Source organism: Eschrichtius robustus, chromosome 6 (genome assembly GCF_028021215.1).
Source record: "Eschrichtius robustus isolate mEscRob2 chromosome 6, mEscRob2.pri, whole genome shotgun sequence".
In the NCBI taxonomy this organism is placed as follows: Eukaryota; Metazoa; Chordata; class Mammalia; order Artiodactyla; family Eschrichtiidae; genus Eschrichtius; species Eschrichtius robustus.
In genome coordinates, this window is record NC_090829.1 from 595,590 (window position 1) to 612,790 (window position 17,201).

The 17,201-nt window shown below is 52.0% G+C and overlaps 2 protein-coding genes across 2 annotated transcripts; both read left to right on the top strand.

The window, feature by feature from the left end:
• Positions 1-3,043: 3,043 nt before the first annotated feature.
• Positions 3,044-8,274, top strand: LOC137766684 (double homeobox protein 4-like protein 4). The gene is made up of 4 exons (XM_068547282.1): positions 3,044-3,086; positions 4,821-4,975; positions 6,392-6,512; positions 7,817-8,274. The coding sequence occupies exons 1-4, from the start codon at positions 3,044-3,046 to the stop codon at positions 8,272-8,274; spliced, it is 777 nt and encodes a 258-aa protein (XP_068403383.1).
• Positions 8,275-14,584: 6,310 nt separating this feature from the next.
• LOC137766685 (ubiquitin carboxyl-terminal hydrolase 17-like protein 6) lies at positions 14,585-16,348 on the top strand. The gene has a single exon (XM_068547284.1). The coding sequence runs from the start codon at positions 14,585-14,587 to the stop codon at positions 16,346-16,348; it is 1,764 nt and encodes a 587-aa protein (XP_068403385.1).
• Positions 16,349-17,201: the final 853 nt, after the last annotated feature.

A 17,201-nucleotide genomic window follows, 5' to 3' on the forward strand; every position in this document is an offset into this window, starting at 1 on the left:
GAGGTAGGAAGACCTTCCCCCGAGCCCCGTTCAAGCCTCCTTTCCCGGGAGGCAGAGCCACGGGCGAGAGAAAGGAGAAGGAACAAGCAACGCTCATGATACTGTCTGGCAGGGCGACCAAGGCAAGAAGACTGTCGACGGCAACTGCGTTGTGTCTACGAGCAATGCCATGCTCCACACGGACTGTCAGGAAGCATGGGCACCAGGAGGGCCACCACCTCTGAAGCCTCAAGGAATTCTAGCCTTTCAGTGACAACGAGGAGGACCCAAGGCTGAACTGGATTTCCCCGTTGTATGTGACATTCCATTGATCCAATCAATAAATCTTGGCACTCAGTTCAAGTTCTTGGTTGTGCTTTGGTCGCTTTGTATTCTCCCGCGTTTCCTCGGGGAGGTGAAATCCCTCCCTTGGCCTGGGACAGCACGGGAAGGTGGTCCAGACGCCCCTGTCTAGTCCCGTAGCTTGTAGCCACAAACACACCCTAGTGGAAGCACGTAAACAGTCTCTCAGTGACAACCTTCACTTGGTTTCTGGGTGCATGGTGTGGAAGGGTTCCTCAGGGTATCGCCCTCTGCGCACAAGGACAGAACTATGCAAACACTTTCATTGCCAGAGTTCATAGTAACAACTGTGCCCGGTTTATTATGCAGGCAAATAATCTCTCTCCGTCCCTTTCTCTCTCTCATTGTCTGTCTACGGCCACACACCACACGCGCACACCTCTCAAAAGATAAGCCGTGTTACAACTAAAGCGATGCACAAAGGAACTGAAAAACCAAATGCCTGTGGCATCTTAACGTCGTGGCAGGTGATCCCTCCCACTGCTTCTTTCAAAAATATTTTCGAATACATGTGCCTCGTACACTCTGTGTTGAGTGATTCTCGATTGGCTCAATCCGTGCTCCCCATGTCCAGCATGGGTGTGTCAGCGGCACGAAGTAGGAAAATAATCTGAGAGTTGCCACTTGAATGTGTATACGCCGATGTATCTGACTCTCTAGCTACTACTGCATCCGGGTCTCTAGCTCTATAGTGTGTATACCTCTGCAGACACATCTAGTCCTCAGCTCCCTCCCAGTCACTCCTCTGTCTTAGGCTCCCCTTTCTCCAGAGCTCTAGAGCAATATACAGCCCTCTCTCTCTGTCTCTCTGTCTCTCTCTCTCTCTTCCTCTCTCTCTCTCTCTCCTTCTTTTCCTTGGGCAGAAAGGAAACGTCAGTTTCAAGGGCCACACAGGTGGCATAGGGCTTCTGGGAAAAGAATCTGGCCACGGTAGCGTCAGGACAAGTATGACTGGTGATGCGGTAAGAGACAACTTATGGAAAAGATGGTGCTTTCAACAGGGCGGGAGGAACACTGGGTCACAGTGTGCCGGGAAACACTGAGATCCTTGTGGGTGGCAGGACTTGCACAGACGCTAGCTAGAGCTAGGAACTGTGGCTTTACCATCTTGGGGTTTCAATGCTGGTTGCTCCAGCGAAATCTCGGAGCCCAGGGACCGGCAGCGGAACGTCCACAGGGAGGCCACTGGTGGACTGCGCATAAACACACCTGCGGGCTCTCAGGATGTCCTGGCTGCCATGCTGATCAAAGCTTCTACTCTCCCAAGCAAGCTTACCCCACCTGGATTGTCCAGGAGGGAGCCGGTCCAAGTCTGGAAGCCAGTGCCTTCTGGGAGGAGCCAGCAAATCCCATGTTTCTGTGATTATCTCAGCCAAAACTTCCACCTTCTCGGGAAAAACCACCCTGATCCAACAAGACGGTCACGCCCCCCCCCCCCGATGTCTGGCACTTGAGGACAATGGACCAGGAACTGCACCTCCTCAGGACATCCTCTTGGGCCTCCTGGGACTTGCACACTCCTACTAGCCCCGGTGACATCCGTCCACGGGTACCACCTGACAACCGCCCTTAGTGGGTGGGTGCAGAAAATCAAACACACAGATCACACAAACACACACGCCCCAGGCATATTTTCACGAATTGGTGGTGTAATTACTCCAATTCCCAACTGTTTCTAAATAAGCTCACTGTCCTCATGTTAATCCACGTGGTGGCAAAAGAACACATTAGAGATGGTTCTGTGTTTCTGTGTGGTTTTTTTGTTTGTTTGCTTCTAAGTTTTCAATTCTCTGCAGCCCAAACGCCCCGAAAATTTTGGGATGGTTGTATTTGGAATCCAAAGCATTCCTTTCAAACCAAGCTGTGTCATCATCCATCATATAACTTGCTTCATATCCCTCTCCTTCTTCCTCCTCTTCTTCTTCTTCCTCCTCTTCCTCCTCCTCTTCTTCTTCCTCTCTTCTTCTTCTTCCAGATGCCAGTTGACCAGTGAATGTGAAACCGACTTCATCTTGTGGACGCCAAGGACAAGCACTGAAATTAAGTTCCTTGGCTTGTGAAACCTACACATGTGGCCTGCCCCTTTCTCTGGTCTCTCCATGGCATGTGAGCAAGGGGGTGGGTTTCAGGGTACCTCTGAAAAAGTCCCGAACTGTTGAGGACCATGGGTAGACCCTAGATAAGCAGTCAAGCTTAGTGTGTGAATTATCGGGAACTCAAACCCCAGCCAAGGAAATGCTTTAAGAGTGCGAGGCAATGACGTCCTGGTGGTGATGAACGAAGTGGGAAACGTACTCGAGGAAAGCTAGGCTCCAGGTTCTCTCTCCATTTTGGAAAGTACAGTGACACAGCTAAGCGTGAGGGATTCAGAGTTGGGGAATTCCACGGAGAGCAAAAGTATGTGTGGAATGTGAAAAGGTGTGAAAACGAGAGAGCACTGGACCCCAAGCATTCTGGGAAAGGATGACGAGGGCGGCAGCTTCAAAGGGACCTGGGAGCCTCCCAACAGGCCTTCCATTCCAACGCCCACTTGCCTCACGGGATTCCTTCCAGGTTCTCAATGTGCAAGGAAGGGTTCCCCACCATCTGCGGCTATTTACATAAATAGGGGCGGGGCATCCTCACCCATTATAAATCCTGAGCTTCTCAGCACTGAGCAGTTGGCCAGCAGCTTCCGTGCCATCCGTGTGGGTCTCCCACCATGGATTCGTCCAGCTCGTCCGGCACATACAGCAGCTCCACAGGTACGTTGCCCTCAGCATCTGGGCTCTGGGGTTGGGTCCTCCAAATACACTCATGCACCTCCCCACCCCAAGGGTTGATCACCACGAAGGTTGAAGTTTCCCAATGACCACCAATTGGCACGGACAGATATGCTGGGACATGTTTCTGGAATCAGTTGGGCCAAAGGATGCACCTTGGTTTGGGCAATTCACGTACATATTTCTGGTTTGATGGTTCGTTTCTTTTCCTTCTTGAAATCGACATGGAAGTAGGTAGGCCTGTTGCCTGACAATGGCTTCTCTACCAAAAATCCCAGCCTGTGGTTGCAGTGAACGGAACACGAGTGTTTGAAAACGTTCCCAACTAAACTGACACTTTTTTCCAGTTGACCATGTTTGGGATTTTGTGTTGGTTTCCCATGTTCTATTCTTGCTGTTGTTACGGATTTGCTCTCTTTGGTTTCGTGTTCCATTTGAACTGGTTAACTTCCATGGTGTCCATGGAAAGGATCCACATCCAGTATGTATTAAGAATACAAGAAAAAGAGAGTTTTTCTTTGAGCACACCTGAAAGCTAGAGCCTGGGAAACAGAGATTCCAGGAGCACTCGAACTGTCTCTCATTGGACTCCAAGGTAGCCAGTGCAGGAGCCTCTGGAAAGGCAAAATCCGCAGTGTGACACGTTCGTTCCTTGAGTGCTTTCCAAAGATTTTCCTTGGAGCTGGCAGGAAGGAAGGGCTCTTTTAAAGGAAGTCCCCGTTGGGGGTCCGTAACCCTTGCCTTGCCTTGTCTCCTTCCAGCGCGAGACCTGGAGACGACCCTACGTCACCAGCTGCCAGCTGCTAGAGCGGGTGGCCCTTGCAGAAGGGTTGGTGTTGTCCTAGACTTGGAGAGAGTTCAGGAAACTCAAATCTCAAGGATGTGCAGGACGTGCCTGAAACCACATCCACCCTGGCCATCACGCCCGGCTCCCGCCTTAGAAGGCAGGAAACCAACACGCATCTATTCCCTTGCCACCAGAAAGACGCAACCTCAAATAGGACAGGGATGGCGGCAGCCCTTCAAGGCTGCCCAACTGAAAGAATAGCACACACACACGGCGAGTCAGCAAGACCTTGGTGCCTGGAAAGGGAAACTCATCTTCCGAAGTATACTCGGCTGTTGTGGGTGTGTGGGTGGGCGGGCGCCATCAGACGGGGCCCCACGTTGCTCCTTATCTCAAAAATGTGGGTCTTCTTAACAATCTCTTAGTGCGTTCTGTGTTGGGGGTTGGCTTGTGTGTTTGTTTGGCTTCGTTTGGCTTTCGTCTCGTTTCCTTTCAAATAGTGAAAGCGGATGTGCCCTGTGCGTATGACAGGCCAGAAGCCGGGCTCCTCTCGTTAGCTTAGAGTTCAAGGTAAATCTGGTAGGAGCCATCAAGACTTTCTGAGGCCTCCACAGGTGGAAAATCCTTCAACCGATTTAGGTCACGTTAGCCTGTTTTCCTAGGGATTTCCCCTTCTGCTTGCATGGCGCCCTGTGGATCCTTGGCAATTGGTGGGGGGATCCCCATAGCCTTGACCCTCAGCTTAGCTTGAGCCCACAGGGTTCCACTCAGCGTTGCTTTCAGGGTGTGCCCACGGTTATTCCAAATGCAGAGTCTTCCCCTGGCTTACAGATTTTTCACGTGGCACAAGGGCCAGCGCTGTGCCGGTACCATTGGTGTGCACCTCCATGGATTCGCCCCTGACACATTCCCCCTTTTCTCTCCCACAGGCCGACTCTCAAGACCATCGCGAAGGAGGAGGCTGGTTCTGAGGCTGAGTCAGAAGGACACCCTGCAAGCACTCTTTCAACAGAACCCCTACCCCGGGATAACGACCAGAGAACGGCTGGCACGAGAACTGGGCATTCCAGAAAGCAGAATTCAGGTACGTCCGAGTCTCTCGATCCATTCTCCCTCTCGGGGTCCATGTCCAGACGCAAGTCGCCCTACGCCAGCTGGAGTCCTTGCCCTTGGGGCTTCCTCTTCTGGGTGCTCCAGACAGAAGGGACTCGAATCTTGGCAAGGACGGTGGCTCCCTTTCGAAAGCGTGGCCAGACTGAGCTGTGTGGCGAGAGGTCCATTCAAATGGGTGGTCAAGAATAAAGGGCGAGGGGCCAAGGAAGCAGGAGGGCCTGGTGGTGCCAGGGAGGTGTTCCCTTGATGGCTGGCCTCCGAGGAACTAGCCGTGCTGAAGACTTCCCTCTCTGGGCAGGCTGGAGAGGAGTCACCAAAGGTAGGAACACATCGCCTGCGACCTTACAAAGCGTCGCCAAAGACTGATTGGCTTTCCCTACGAACACGTTTTCTCAGGGTGTCACATTTTCCACACACCACCGTCAGAAACGTCTAAAAACATGCACACACACACGCACACAAGCACAGGTCCACACTGCGGTTCGGCCTCGGGGAATGAGGTAGCATGCACACGGCTTCACTGTTGAAGACAAGGACACATATTCTGAAGATGGGGAGCGGGTACATAAGAGTCTCCTGACCTAAGAGTGATGGAGGCATGTAGTCCCTGAGAAGTGACTGTCAATGAGTAGTTCCCAGGCAGCATGGGAAGTGTGGTTTTCATGGGGGCACTTGCTAATGGATATGATTGCGTGTTATGAGACAGTACTGCCTGTGGGGACATAAGAGAGACAGGGAACCATGAATCGGGCATGGACCGTGCCAAAGGGGAGGCAAAGAGAGCAAATGAGGGAAAGGAGATTGAGCCTGAGAGCCTGGGACAGAGACAGAGTGAGGGCAAGGCAGGCAGGCAGGCAGGTGCGCCGGCGGGCGGGTGGCAACAGAGACAGACGTCAACAGGTAGATGCGGAGAATCGTAGATGGGGACCAAAAGACCCACAGAGAAACTGCTAGTTTTGATGAGGAGGGGTGGGGCGGGTGAGAGGGAGAGAGAGAGGTAGCTATCCATCCCATTCTGACTGTGGGAAAGCAAGCATTGTCTCCTCCTGTGTCACAAGTCATTACTCTGCACACCAGTAAGGTGACGCGAAGAGGAAGGATTATTTTCACGGACACAGATTGTGTATTCTGGAATCTGGTGCACTTCTTCAGAGGTGAAAGCGGGAGTCTACATTCTACCTGCCAGTGAGAGTTCAGTCCCTTTGACTCGTAAATATTTCCACTGGGGGCAGATGGGCCATACTGGGTCTCCATTAGTCGGCTTGTTCTGGCTGGCTGGCTGGCTGGCTGGCGCGTTTGTGCGTTTGTTTTATGGTGCATCCTGCAATCGGTCTTGGAAGTACGTGCATAAGCATTGAATGACAAGGCTTTCTTTCTTTGTACCCAGGTTTGGTTTCAAAACCAACGAAGAAGACGCCTAAAGCAGAGCCGATTGCTGTCGGCGAATGCCTTCAAAGGGGGGCAGTCGCAGCCGCTGCGGCCGCCACCACCTCAGGCTTTGACTCGAGGTAAGTACCCAGCAATCCAAAGGCATTTCCCCAGAGCATCCCCTTGAGACACAATCATCTCTGAACGTGGATGACCGTGGGAGGCCAGGAACGCTTCAGAGAGGAAACCATGATATCTTGGCTTCTTGCCCCATTCCTGTTCCACACAGGAGCATCATGCCCCTGTTGGAGGGTGGGGAGATGCATGGCCAGGAAGGCTTGGAATCTTCGGGTCCGGAACCTGCCCGGATGTGCAGAAATCCCTTCTTCCATCACATGGGGCATTTTCACATAGCACTGAATAAGATGTATCGATGTATCGATCTTGATCTATGACATACCACTTCCTACATACCACACACTGCATCTGCTGTGAATGTGCTGCAATTGGCCTGAATGTCCTCTCTTCTCTGTGTGTTCTTCTTCAGAAAGCTTGGGAAGAGAGGCCAGGCGAAAGAGGACTTTCATCTCTCCTTCTCAAACAAGGGTCCTTGTGCAAGCCTTTGAGAGGGATCGATTTCCATCTATTGCTGCCAGGGAAGAATTGGCTCACCAGACAGGAATTCCTGAACCTCGAATCCAGGTAAGTTCTCCACCAGTGGGTGGGACTTGGCTTCTCCCACGAGGAAGGAGTGTTAAACCTTGTGACGGGTTGCTGCTGGATATAGGTAGGCTTGGCGAGGGGGGATTGGGAGGAGGTTCCCTTCGTCCTACGAATACACTAAGGGAGCTGATCTGAAGGCATCCCTTTCCGGAAGAGGAGAGGGCAATGGAAGTCCTGGGCAGCCAGGGAGGGGCCTGAGGTTGTAGCCGGTCAATGACGGCTCTCCTCAAAGCCAGGGGTGGGGAGGGGTGGGGTGGGTCCTGTGTTGCCCTGACGTCCTCCCGCATTTTCAAGAGCCAAGGCGAAAGCTCTAGGTAAAATGGCCCTTAGATGAGGCCCACCAGTACTTGCCATGGACCTGACAGATTGGAGGGCAGGGCAGGGCAGGGCAGGGCGGGCCGTGGCGGGGCCGGCCAGGGATGGGGCGGCGGCAAGTAGATCTGGACTGTTGCGCTGCTAATGTTCCTGTCTCCCCATATGGTTCCCTAGATATGGTTCCAGAACCGAAGAGCTCGGCACCCAAAGCAGAGCGCTAGTGGGCCTGTGAATGCCCTGGCCGAAGGACTAGATGCCACGTCAGCCGTGACTGCCCTGTCGGACCAAAGCCCCCCGCCCACTGTCCATAGCAGCTCTCATCGTTATCCTCCCTCTCATGCACCCGAGAGCACGCAATCCTTTGCTGCGGCCACTCCTGTTTTCTCCCCCACCTTTCTTCTGCCAGGGGCTGCCCCTGGGTGCTGTGTGGGCCACCCGTTGATGTTCATCGTGGTCCAGCCCAGCCTGGCAGCACTTCAGGGATGCCAGAACCCGCAGCCTCTTCCGGCCACAGTTCCGTGGGGCGAAGGGACACATGCTGTCATCGCCAGTGGGCAGCCTGCCCAGGGGGCCATCGTGCCGCCTGCACCGCCAGAGACACACTTTTGGCCGCAGCAGCCAACCTCAAGTGAAGAGACATCTCCCCAGCTGGAGCAACAGCCCCTGCACTCAGCCCTTCCAGGCTCTTCAAGCCTCCTGGACGAACTCTTGTCAGACGCGGACATTCTGGACAAGGCAGGCCCTTTTCCGAATGCGGACGCAGAGGAAGAGGAACTTGCGGCAACCCTGGAAGCCCCCCTCAGCGAGGAAGAATTCCAGGCCTTGCTCGACATGCTGCCAGGCTCCCCAGTGCCACAGGCTTAGGGGGAGGTAGGAAGACCTTCCCCCGAGCCCCGTTCAAGCCTCCTTTCCCGGGAGGCAGAGCCACGGGCGAGAGAAAGGAGAAGGAACAAGCAACGCTCATGATACTGTCTGGCAGGGCGACCAAGGCAAGAAGACTGTCGACGGCAACTGCGTTGTGTCTACGAGCAATGCCATGCTCCACACGGACTGTCAGGAAGCATGGGCACCAGGAGGGCCACCACCTCTGAAGCCTCAAGGAATTCTAGCCTTTCAGTGACAACGAGGAGGACCCAAGGCTGAACTGGATTTCCCCGTTGTATGTGACATTCCATTGATCCAATCAATAAATCTTGGCACTCAGTTCAAGTTCTTGGTTGTGCTTTGGTCGCTTTGTATTCTCCCGCGTTTCCTCGGGGAGGTGAAATCCCTCCCTTGGCCTGGGACAGCACGGGAAGGTGGTCCAGACGCCCCTGTCTAGTCCCATAGCTTGTAGCCACAAACACACCCTAGTGGAAGCACGAAAACAGTCTCTCAGTGACAACCTTCACTTGGTTTCTGGGTGCATGGTGTGGAAGGGTTCCTCAGGTTATCGCCCTCTGCGCACAAGGACAGAACTTTGCAAGCACTTTCACTGCCAGAGTTCATAGTAACAACTGTGCCCGGTTTATTATGCAGGCAAATAATCTCTCTCCGTCCCTCTCTCTCTCTCATTGTCTGTCTACGGCCACACACTACACGCGCACACCTCTCAAAAGATAAGCCGTGTTACAACTAAAGCGATGCACAAAGGAACTGAAAAACCAAATGCCTGTGGCATCTTAATGTCGTGGCAGGTGATCCCTCCCACTGCTTCTTTCAAAAATATTTTCGAATACATGTGCCTCGTATACTCTGTGTTGAGTGATTCTCGATTGGCTCAATCCGTGCTCCCCATGTCCAGCATGGGTGTGTCAGCGGCACGAAGTAGGAAAATAATCTGAGAGTTGCCACTTGAATGTGTATACGCCGATGTATCTGACTCTCTAGCTACTACTGCATCCGGGTCTCTAGCTCTATAGTCTGTATACCTCTGCAGACACATCTAGTCCTCAGCTCCCTCCCAGTCACTCCTCTGTCTTAGGCTCCCCTTTCTCCAGAGCTCTAGAGCAATATACAGCCCTCTCTCTCTGTCTCTCTTTTTCTCTTTTTCTCTCTCTATCTCTCTCATTCTTTTCATTGTGCAGAAAGGAAATGTCAGATTCAAGGGCCACACAGGTGGCATAGGGCTTCTGGGAAAAGGATCTGGCCACGGTAGCCTCAGGACAAGTATGACTGGAGATGTAGAAAGAGACAGCTTATGGAAAAGATGGTGCTTTCAAGAGGGCGGGAGGAACACTGGGTCACAGTGTGCCGGGAAACACTGAGTTCCTTATGGGTGGCAGGAGTTGCACAGGCTCTAGGTAGAGCTAGGAGCTGTGGCTTTACCATCTTGGGGGTCCTATGCTGGCTGCTCCTGCGTAACCTCGTAGCCCAGGGACAGGCAGCGGAATCTCCACAGGGATGCCACGGTGGACTGTGCATAAACACACCTGCGGGCTCTCAGGATGTCCTGGCTGCCATGCTGATCAAAGCTTCTTCTCTCTCACGCAACCTTACCCCACCTGGATTGTCCAGGAGGGAGCCGGTCCAAGTCTGGCCGCCAGTGTCTCCTGGGAGGAGCCAGCAAATCTCATGTTTCCGTTATTATCTCAGCCAAAACTTTCAACTTCTCGGGAAAAACCACCCTGATCCATATAGATGGTCATGCCACCCTCTGATGTCTGGCACTTGAGGACAAGGGACCAGGACCTGCACCTCCTTAGGATATCCTCTTGGGCCTCCTGGGACTTGCAGACACCTACCTGTCCCGGTGGCCTCCATGCCCGGGTACTACCTGATAACCGTCCTTACTTGGTGCAGAAAATCAAACACACAGATCACACAAACACTGACACACACACACATACACACACAAACACACACACACACTCACCAGCTATATTTTAACGAATTTCTGGTGTAATTACTCCGATTCCCAACTGTTTCTAAATAAGCTCACTGTCCTCATGTTAATTTACGTGGCTGACATTTATAAACCTTGGTGGCAAAAGAACACATTGGAGATGGTACTGTGTTTCTGTGTGGGTTTTTTTGTTGGTTTGTTTTGAGTTTTTCAATTCTCTGCAGCCCAAATATACGGAATATTTTGGATGGTTGTATTTGCAATCCAAAGCATTCCTTTCAAAGGCAGCTGTGTCATCATCCATCATCTAACTTGCTTCATATCCCTCTCCTTCTTCTTCTTTTTCTCCTTCTCCTTCTCCTTCTCCTTCTCCTTCTCCTCCTTCTCCTTCTCCTTCTCCTCCTCCTCCTCCTCCTCCTCCTCCTCCTCCTCCTCCTTCTTCTTCTTCTCCTTCTTCTTCTTCTTCTTCTTCTTCTTCTTCTTCTTCTTCTTCTTCTTCTTCTTCTTCTTCTTCTTCTTCTTCTTCTTCTTCTTCTTCTTCTTCTTCTTCTTCTTCTTCTTCTTCTTCTTCTTCTTCTTCTTCTTTTTCTTCGTACAGATGCCAGTTGACCAGTGAATGTGAAACCGACTTCGTCTTGTGGACGCCAAGGACAAGCACTGAAATTAAGTTCCTTGGCTTGTGAAACCTACACGTGTGTCGTGCCCATTTCTATGGTCTCTCCATGGCATGTGAGCAAGGGGGTGGGTTTCAGGGTACCTCTGAAAAAGTCCCGAACTGTTGAGGACCATGGGTAGACCCTAGATAAGCAGTCAAGCTTAGTGTGTGAATTATCGGGAACTCAAACCCCAGCCAAGGAAATGCTTTAAGAGTGGGAGGCAATGACGTCCTGGTGGTGATGAACGAAGTGGGAAACGTACTCGAGGAAAGCTAGGCTCCAGGTTCTCTCTCCATTTTGGAAAGTACAGTGACACAGCTAAGCGTGAGGGATTCAGAGTTGGGGAATTCCACGGAGAGCAAAAGTATGTGTGGAATGTGAAAAGGTGTGAAAACGAGAGAGCACTGGACCCCAAGCATTCTGGGAAAGGATGACGAGGGCGGCAGCTTCAAAGAGACCTGGGAGCCTCCGAACAGGCCTTCCATTCCAACGCCCACTTGCCTCAATGGATTCCTTCCAGTTCCTCAATTTGCAAGGAAGGGTTCCCCACCATCTGTGGATATTTATATAAATAGGTATGGGGCATCCTCATCCATTATAAGTCCTGAGCTTCTGGGTACTGAAGGGCTGGCCAGCTGTTTCCATGCCATCCATGTGGGTCTACCTCCATGGATTCGTCCAGGTCTTCTGGTACATCCAGCACCTCTGGAGCTACGTTGCCTCGGCATCTGTGCTCTGGGGTTGGATCATCCAAATATGCTGCTGCACATTTCCACCCCAAGTGGTGATCATCGCGACGATTGAAGATTGTCAATGACCACCAAATGGCATGGATAGATTTCATGAGACATGTTTCAGGAATCAGTTGGGCCAAAAGATGCACAGTAACTAGGGCATTTCACATACATATGTCTGGTTTGCTGGTTCGTTTGTTTTCCTTCTTGAAATCGAAATCGAAATTGGTAGCCCCTTACCAGAGAATGGCTTCTCTACCATAAGTCCCAGTCTGTGGTTGCAGAGAACAGAACATGAGTGCTGGAAAACGTTCCCAAGTAAACTGAAACTATTTTCCAGTTGACTGTGTTTGGGATTTTAGGTTGGTTTCACATGTTCTCTTCTTGTTGTTTCCGATTTGCTCTCTTTGGTTTCGCGTTCCATTTGAACTGATTAACTTCTATGGTGGCCAGGGAAAGAATCCACATCCAGTATGTATTAAGAATAGAAGAAAAAGAGAGTTTTTCTTTGAGCACAGCTGAAAGCTATAGCCTTGGAAACAGTGATTCCCGGAGCACTCGAACTGTCTCCTACTGGACTCCAGGGTAGGTTGTGCAGGAACCTCTGGAAAGGCAAAATCCCCAGTGTGATACATTAGTTTCTTGAGTGTTTTCCAAAGATTTTCCATGGAGTTGGCAAGAAGGAAGGGTGCTTTTTAGGGAACTCACTGTTGGGGGTTTGAAACCCTTTCCTTGCCTTGCCTCTTTCCAGGGAGAGACCTGGAGACAACCTTACATCACCAGCTGCCAGCTGCTAGAGCAGGTAGCCTTTGTAGACAGTTTGGTGTTGTCCTAGAGTTGCAGAGAGTTCAGGAAACTCAAGATCTCAGGGACGTGTCTGACTTGCCTGAAACCACACCCACTCTGGCCATCACACCCGGCTCCCCGTTTGGAAGTCAGGAAACAACCACCTATTTATTCCTTGGCATCAGAACGATCCAACCTCAAATAGGACAGGGTTGGGGGCAGCCCTTCAAGGCTGCCAAACTGAAAGAATAACATGAACACACAGCGAGTCAGCATGACCTTGGTGCCTAGAAAAGGAAAGTCATCTTCCGAGGAGTACCGGGCTGTTGTGGGTGTGTGGGTGGGTGGGCACCTTCAGACGGGGCCCCACGTTGGTCCTTATCTCAAAAAAGTGGGTCTTCTAAACAATCTCCTAGTGCATTCTGTGTTGGGGTTTGGCTTGTGTGTTTGTCTGGCTTCGTTTAAGTTTCATCTCGTTTCCTTTTAAATAGTGAAAGTGGATGTTCCCTGTGCGTATGACAGGCCAGAAGCTCGGCTCCTCTTGTTAGCATAGAGTTCGAGCTGAATCTGGTAGAAGCCATCAAGACTTTCCCAGGCATCCATAGGTGGAAAATCCTTCCATCCATTTTGGTCATGGTTGCCTGTTCTTCTAGGGCTTTCCCCTTCTGTTTGCATGGCGTTCTGTGGATCCTTGGCGAGTGGTGGGGGAAATCCCCATAACCTTGACTCTCAGCTTTGCATGAACTCCCAGGGTCCCAGTCAGTGTGGCGTTCGGGGTGTACCCAAGGTAGTTCCAAATGCAGAGTCTTCCCCTGGCTTAGAGGTTTTTCACGTGGCACAAGGACCACCGTTGTGCCGTTACCATTGGTTTGCATCTCCATGGATTCGCCCCTGACACATTCCCCCTTTTCTCTCCCACAGGCCGGCTCTCAAGACCATCGCGAAGGAGGAGGCTGGTTCTGAGGCTGAGTCAGAAGGACACCCTGCAAGCACTCTTTCAACAGAACGCCTACCCTGGGATAATGACCAGAGAACGGGTGGCCCGTGATTCTGGGCATTCCGGAAAGCAGAACTCAGGTACGTTCGAGTCTCTCGATCTATTCTCCCTCTCGGGGTCCATGTCCAGACGCAAGTCTCCCTAAGCTACCTGGAGTCCTTGCTCTTGGGGCTTCCTCTTATGGGTGCTCCAGACAGCAGGAACTCGAATGTTGGCAAGGAAGGTGCCCCCTTTGGGAAAACGTGGCCAGACTGAGCTGTGTGGCGAGAGGTCCATTCAAATGGGTGGTCAGGAAGAAAGGGTCGAGGGCCAAGGTAGCAGGAGGGCCCGATGGTGCCAGGCAGGTGTTCCCTTGATGGCTGGCCTCCGAAGAACTAGCTGTGCTGAAGACTTCCCTCTCTGGGCAGGTTGGAGAGGAGTCACCAAAGGCAGGCGCACCCTGCCTGCAATTTTACCAGGCGTTGCCAAATACTGATTGTCTTTCCCTATGGACACTTTTTCTTGGGGTGTCAAATTTTCCACACACCACCTTCAGAAACGTCTAAACACACACCCACACACACGCACACAAGCACAGTTCCACAGTTCAATTCAGTCTCAGGGAATGAGTTAGCAAGCACCCTGTTTCACTGTTGAAGAGAAGGACAGATAATTTGAGGATGTTGAGAGGGTACATAAGAGCTTCCTCACCTAAGAGTGATGGAATCATGTATTCCCTGAGAGGTTTTACACTCCTTGAATCACTTGCTTGGACTCTGAGTGCAAGTTGCTATTCATAAACTATCGAAGTTGATGTGGAAAGCTCTCAAGAAATTCTGTCACGTCAGAGAACCTTTGAAATTCGTGAAGTTGAGAGAAGTGTTAATATGTTTGTTTTCCCTTCGGTCAGAAATCTTTTTAACAAGTGAAGTGTGTTCTGGATTGAATTGTGTTCCCTCAAATGCGTATGCTGAACGTCTACACCACTGTGTGAATCTACTGGGGGGCCTCTCAGAGGTGGTCCTGGATTTTGATAAAGAGAATTCCTCAGGAAATGTGTCCACTGTTCTCTCTTTCTTCGGATTCAGAGAGACCACGCCCTCAGACCCTTAATCCAATTAAGAGCTTGCAACGCATTGGTGGATCTTGTACCGGTGGGGTGGCGGGGGTGGGGGCAGGGCTAGGAGTGAGCTATAAAATGGCTGATGGGAGTGTCCCAGGCTGTCACTTGCAGACCGACTGTCTCCAGGAAGGAGGCATCGTTGTGCTGCTGGAGCACCAGATGGAAAATCTTGTGGACCTTGTTTGCAGAGACGTGGAGGCTGCTTCTCTCGACTGGGGAGATGAGTGTCTATTTCAGTTCGACATCTTTCCCAAACTCCACTCTCCTCAGCCAAGTGCCACTGCTGTTGATGCCCACTGGGGGTCCCCTCGACCTGAGGAGCCGTCCCCGCCATCCCAGATGGTTTGGTGCAGTCAGCGCGGTGACTTGACTCCAGTGTCAGCAGGGCTGGCTTGTGCCCAGAAACTTCTCCTGCCTTGGAGGTTACCGTTTGTGGTGGGAGCCGGACTTCAGAATGTGGGGAACACCTGCTACATGAATGCAGCGCTGCAGTGTCTGACCCACACACCACCCCTGGCCAGCTCGATGCTGTCCCAGCAGCACTCAACAGTCTGTCCTAACCAGACCTTCTGCATGCTGTGTGCTATGCAAACTCACATTACCCGAGCCCTTCTTCATCCTGGAGAGGTGATCCGGCCCCGGAAGGATCTGGTCGCTAGCTTCCACAGACACAAGCAGGAAGATGCCCACGAGTTTCTGATGTTCACTCTGGATGCCATGCAACAAGCATGCTTGAGTGCACACGAGCTGTTAGGCCATCCCTCCGAGGACACCACCCTCGTCCATCGAATCTTTGGCGGGTCTTGGAGATGTCAGATCCAGTGTCTCCACTGCCTCGGGGTTTCAGACACTCTCGACCCTTACCTGGACATCACCCTGGATATCACGGCAGCTCAGAGTGTGGTACAAGCTTTGAACGAGTTGGTGAAGCCCGAGAAGCTGGACGGCGAAAATGCCTATCATTGCAGTGTTTGTCTCAAGAAGGTGCCTGCCACCAAGAGATTGACTTTGCACAGTGCCTCCCAGGTCCTCATCGTTGTGCTGAAACGGTTCACAGAGGTCACAGGAGTCAAAATGGTTCAGAAAGTGCACTATCCCGAGTACCTCGACTTGCGACCGTACGTGTCTGAGCAGAAGGCAGGGCCATTAGATTATGCGCTCTATGCTGTGCTGGTGCACGCCGGGTGGAGTGGTCACCAAGGACACTACTTTTGTTATGTCAAAGCTGGAAACGGCCAGTGGTATAAAGTGGACGATGCCATGGTAACAGCCTGTGATGTGACTTCTGCCCTGAGCCAAAGTGCCTATGTCCTCTTTTACGTCCAGAATAGTGCACTGGAAGGAGACAGTGGGGGAGTGTCACCAGGAGGGGCACGGACACCCCTGGGGGCTGAGCCCACATGCACCATGGCGGCCCACAGGGAGCCTGAAAGAGATGTCAGCATCGGAGTTCCTGGGTCGGAGGAGCCCCTGGAGGGAACAGACGTTCAAGAAGTCAGCTTAGAGCAGTGGAGACGCCTCCAGGCACCCAACCGACCTAAGCCTGAGTTCAACCTCAGGAAGATCGAGTCTGCCTTGCCTGCCGATGCAGTCGTGATTCACCCATCGAACTATGAAGGTGGGATGAGCACAAAGCTGTGTGAGCAAGAGAACTACCAGTTCAACCGTGCCAGCGGGGACACTGCACCCCAGAGGCCAATAAACATCGGCAGCAACATCCCTTGTCTCAGCAGGAGAGCCAGAGCCTCCAAGAAAAAGAACAAGAAGAAGCAGAGGTCTGTGGGTGCACTGCAGAAAGGTCTGATGCACATCCTTGCAGACACCCACACATCCAACTGACAAACCTAGAGTCACACAGAGGAAAGAGTTTGTGTCACAAGTGTGGCTACTCTAGCCTTGCAGAACCCAGAGGAGACCCTCTGTGGTGGGAGCCAGGCTTCAGAATGTGGGGAACACCTGCTACATGAATGCAGCGCTGCAGTGTCTGACCCACACACCACCCCTGGCCAGCTCGATGCTGTCCCAGCAGCACTCAACAATCTGTCCGAACCAGACCTTCTGCATGTTGTGTGCTATGCAAACTCACATTACCCAAGTCCTCCTTCATCCTGGAGAAGTGATCCAGCCCTGGAAGGGCCTGGTCATTAGCTTCCACAGACACAAGCAGGAAGGTGCCCACAAGTTTCTGATATTCACTCTGGATGCCATGCAGCAAGCATGCTTGAGTGTGCACGAGCTGTTAGGCCATCCCTCCGAGGGCACCACTCTCATCCGTTGAACCGTTGGCGGGTCTTGGAGATCTCAGATCCAATGTCTCCACTGCCTCGGGGTTTTGGACACTCTCAACCCTTACCTGGATATCACGGCAGCTCAGAGTGTGGTGCAAGCTTTGAACGAGTTGGTGAAGCCCAAGAAGCTGGATGGCAAAAATGCCTATCATTGCAGTGTTTGTCTCAAGAAGGTGCCTGCCACCAAGATGCTTGTTGGGGGCGCCCTGGTGGCGTAGTTGTTAAAGATCTGCCTGCCAATGCAGGTGACATGGGTTGAGTCCTGGTCCAGGAAGATCCCACATTCTGTGGAACAACTAATATCCTGCACAGGAACTACTGAGCCTGTGCTCTAGAACCTCTGAGCTACATCTACTGAGACCGTGAGCCACAACTACTGAAGCCCGTGCACCTAGAGCCTGTGC

Coding starts and splice junctions, on each gene's coding strand:
- LOC137766684 (XM_068547282.1), top strand. CDS start 3,044: ATGGATTCGTCCAGCTCGTCCGGCACATACAGCAGCTCCACAG. Junction 4,976..6,391: donor TTCCAGAAAGCAGAATTCAG/GTACGTCCGAGT, acceptor CTTTGTACCCAG/GTTTGGTTTCAAAACCAACG. Junction 6,513..7,816: donor ACCTCAGGCTTTGACTCGAG/GTAAGTACCCAG, acceptor TTCTTCTGCCAG/GGGCTGCCCCTGGGTGCTGT.
- LOC137766685 (XM_068547284.1), top strand. CDS start 14,585: ATGGCTGATGGGAGTGTCCCAGGCTGTCACTTGCAGACCGACTGTCTC.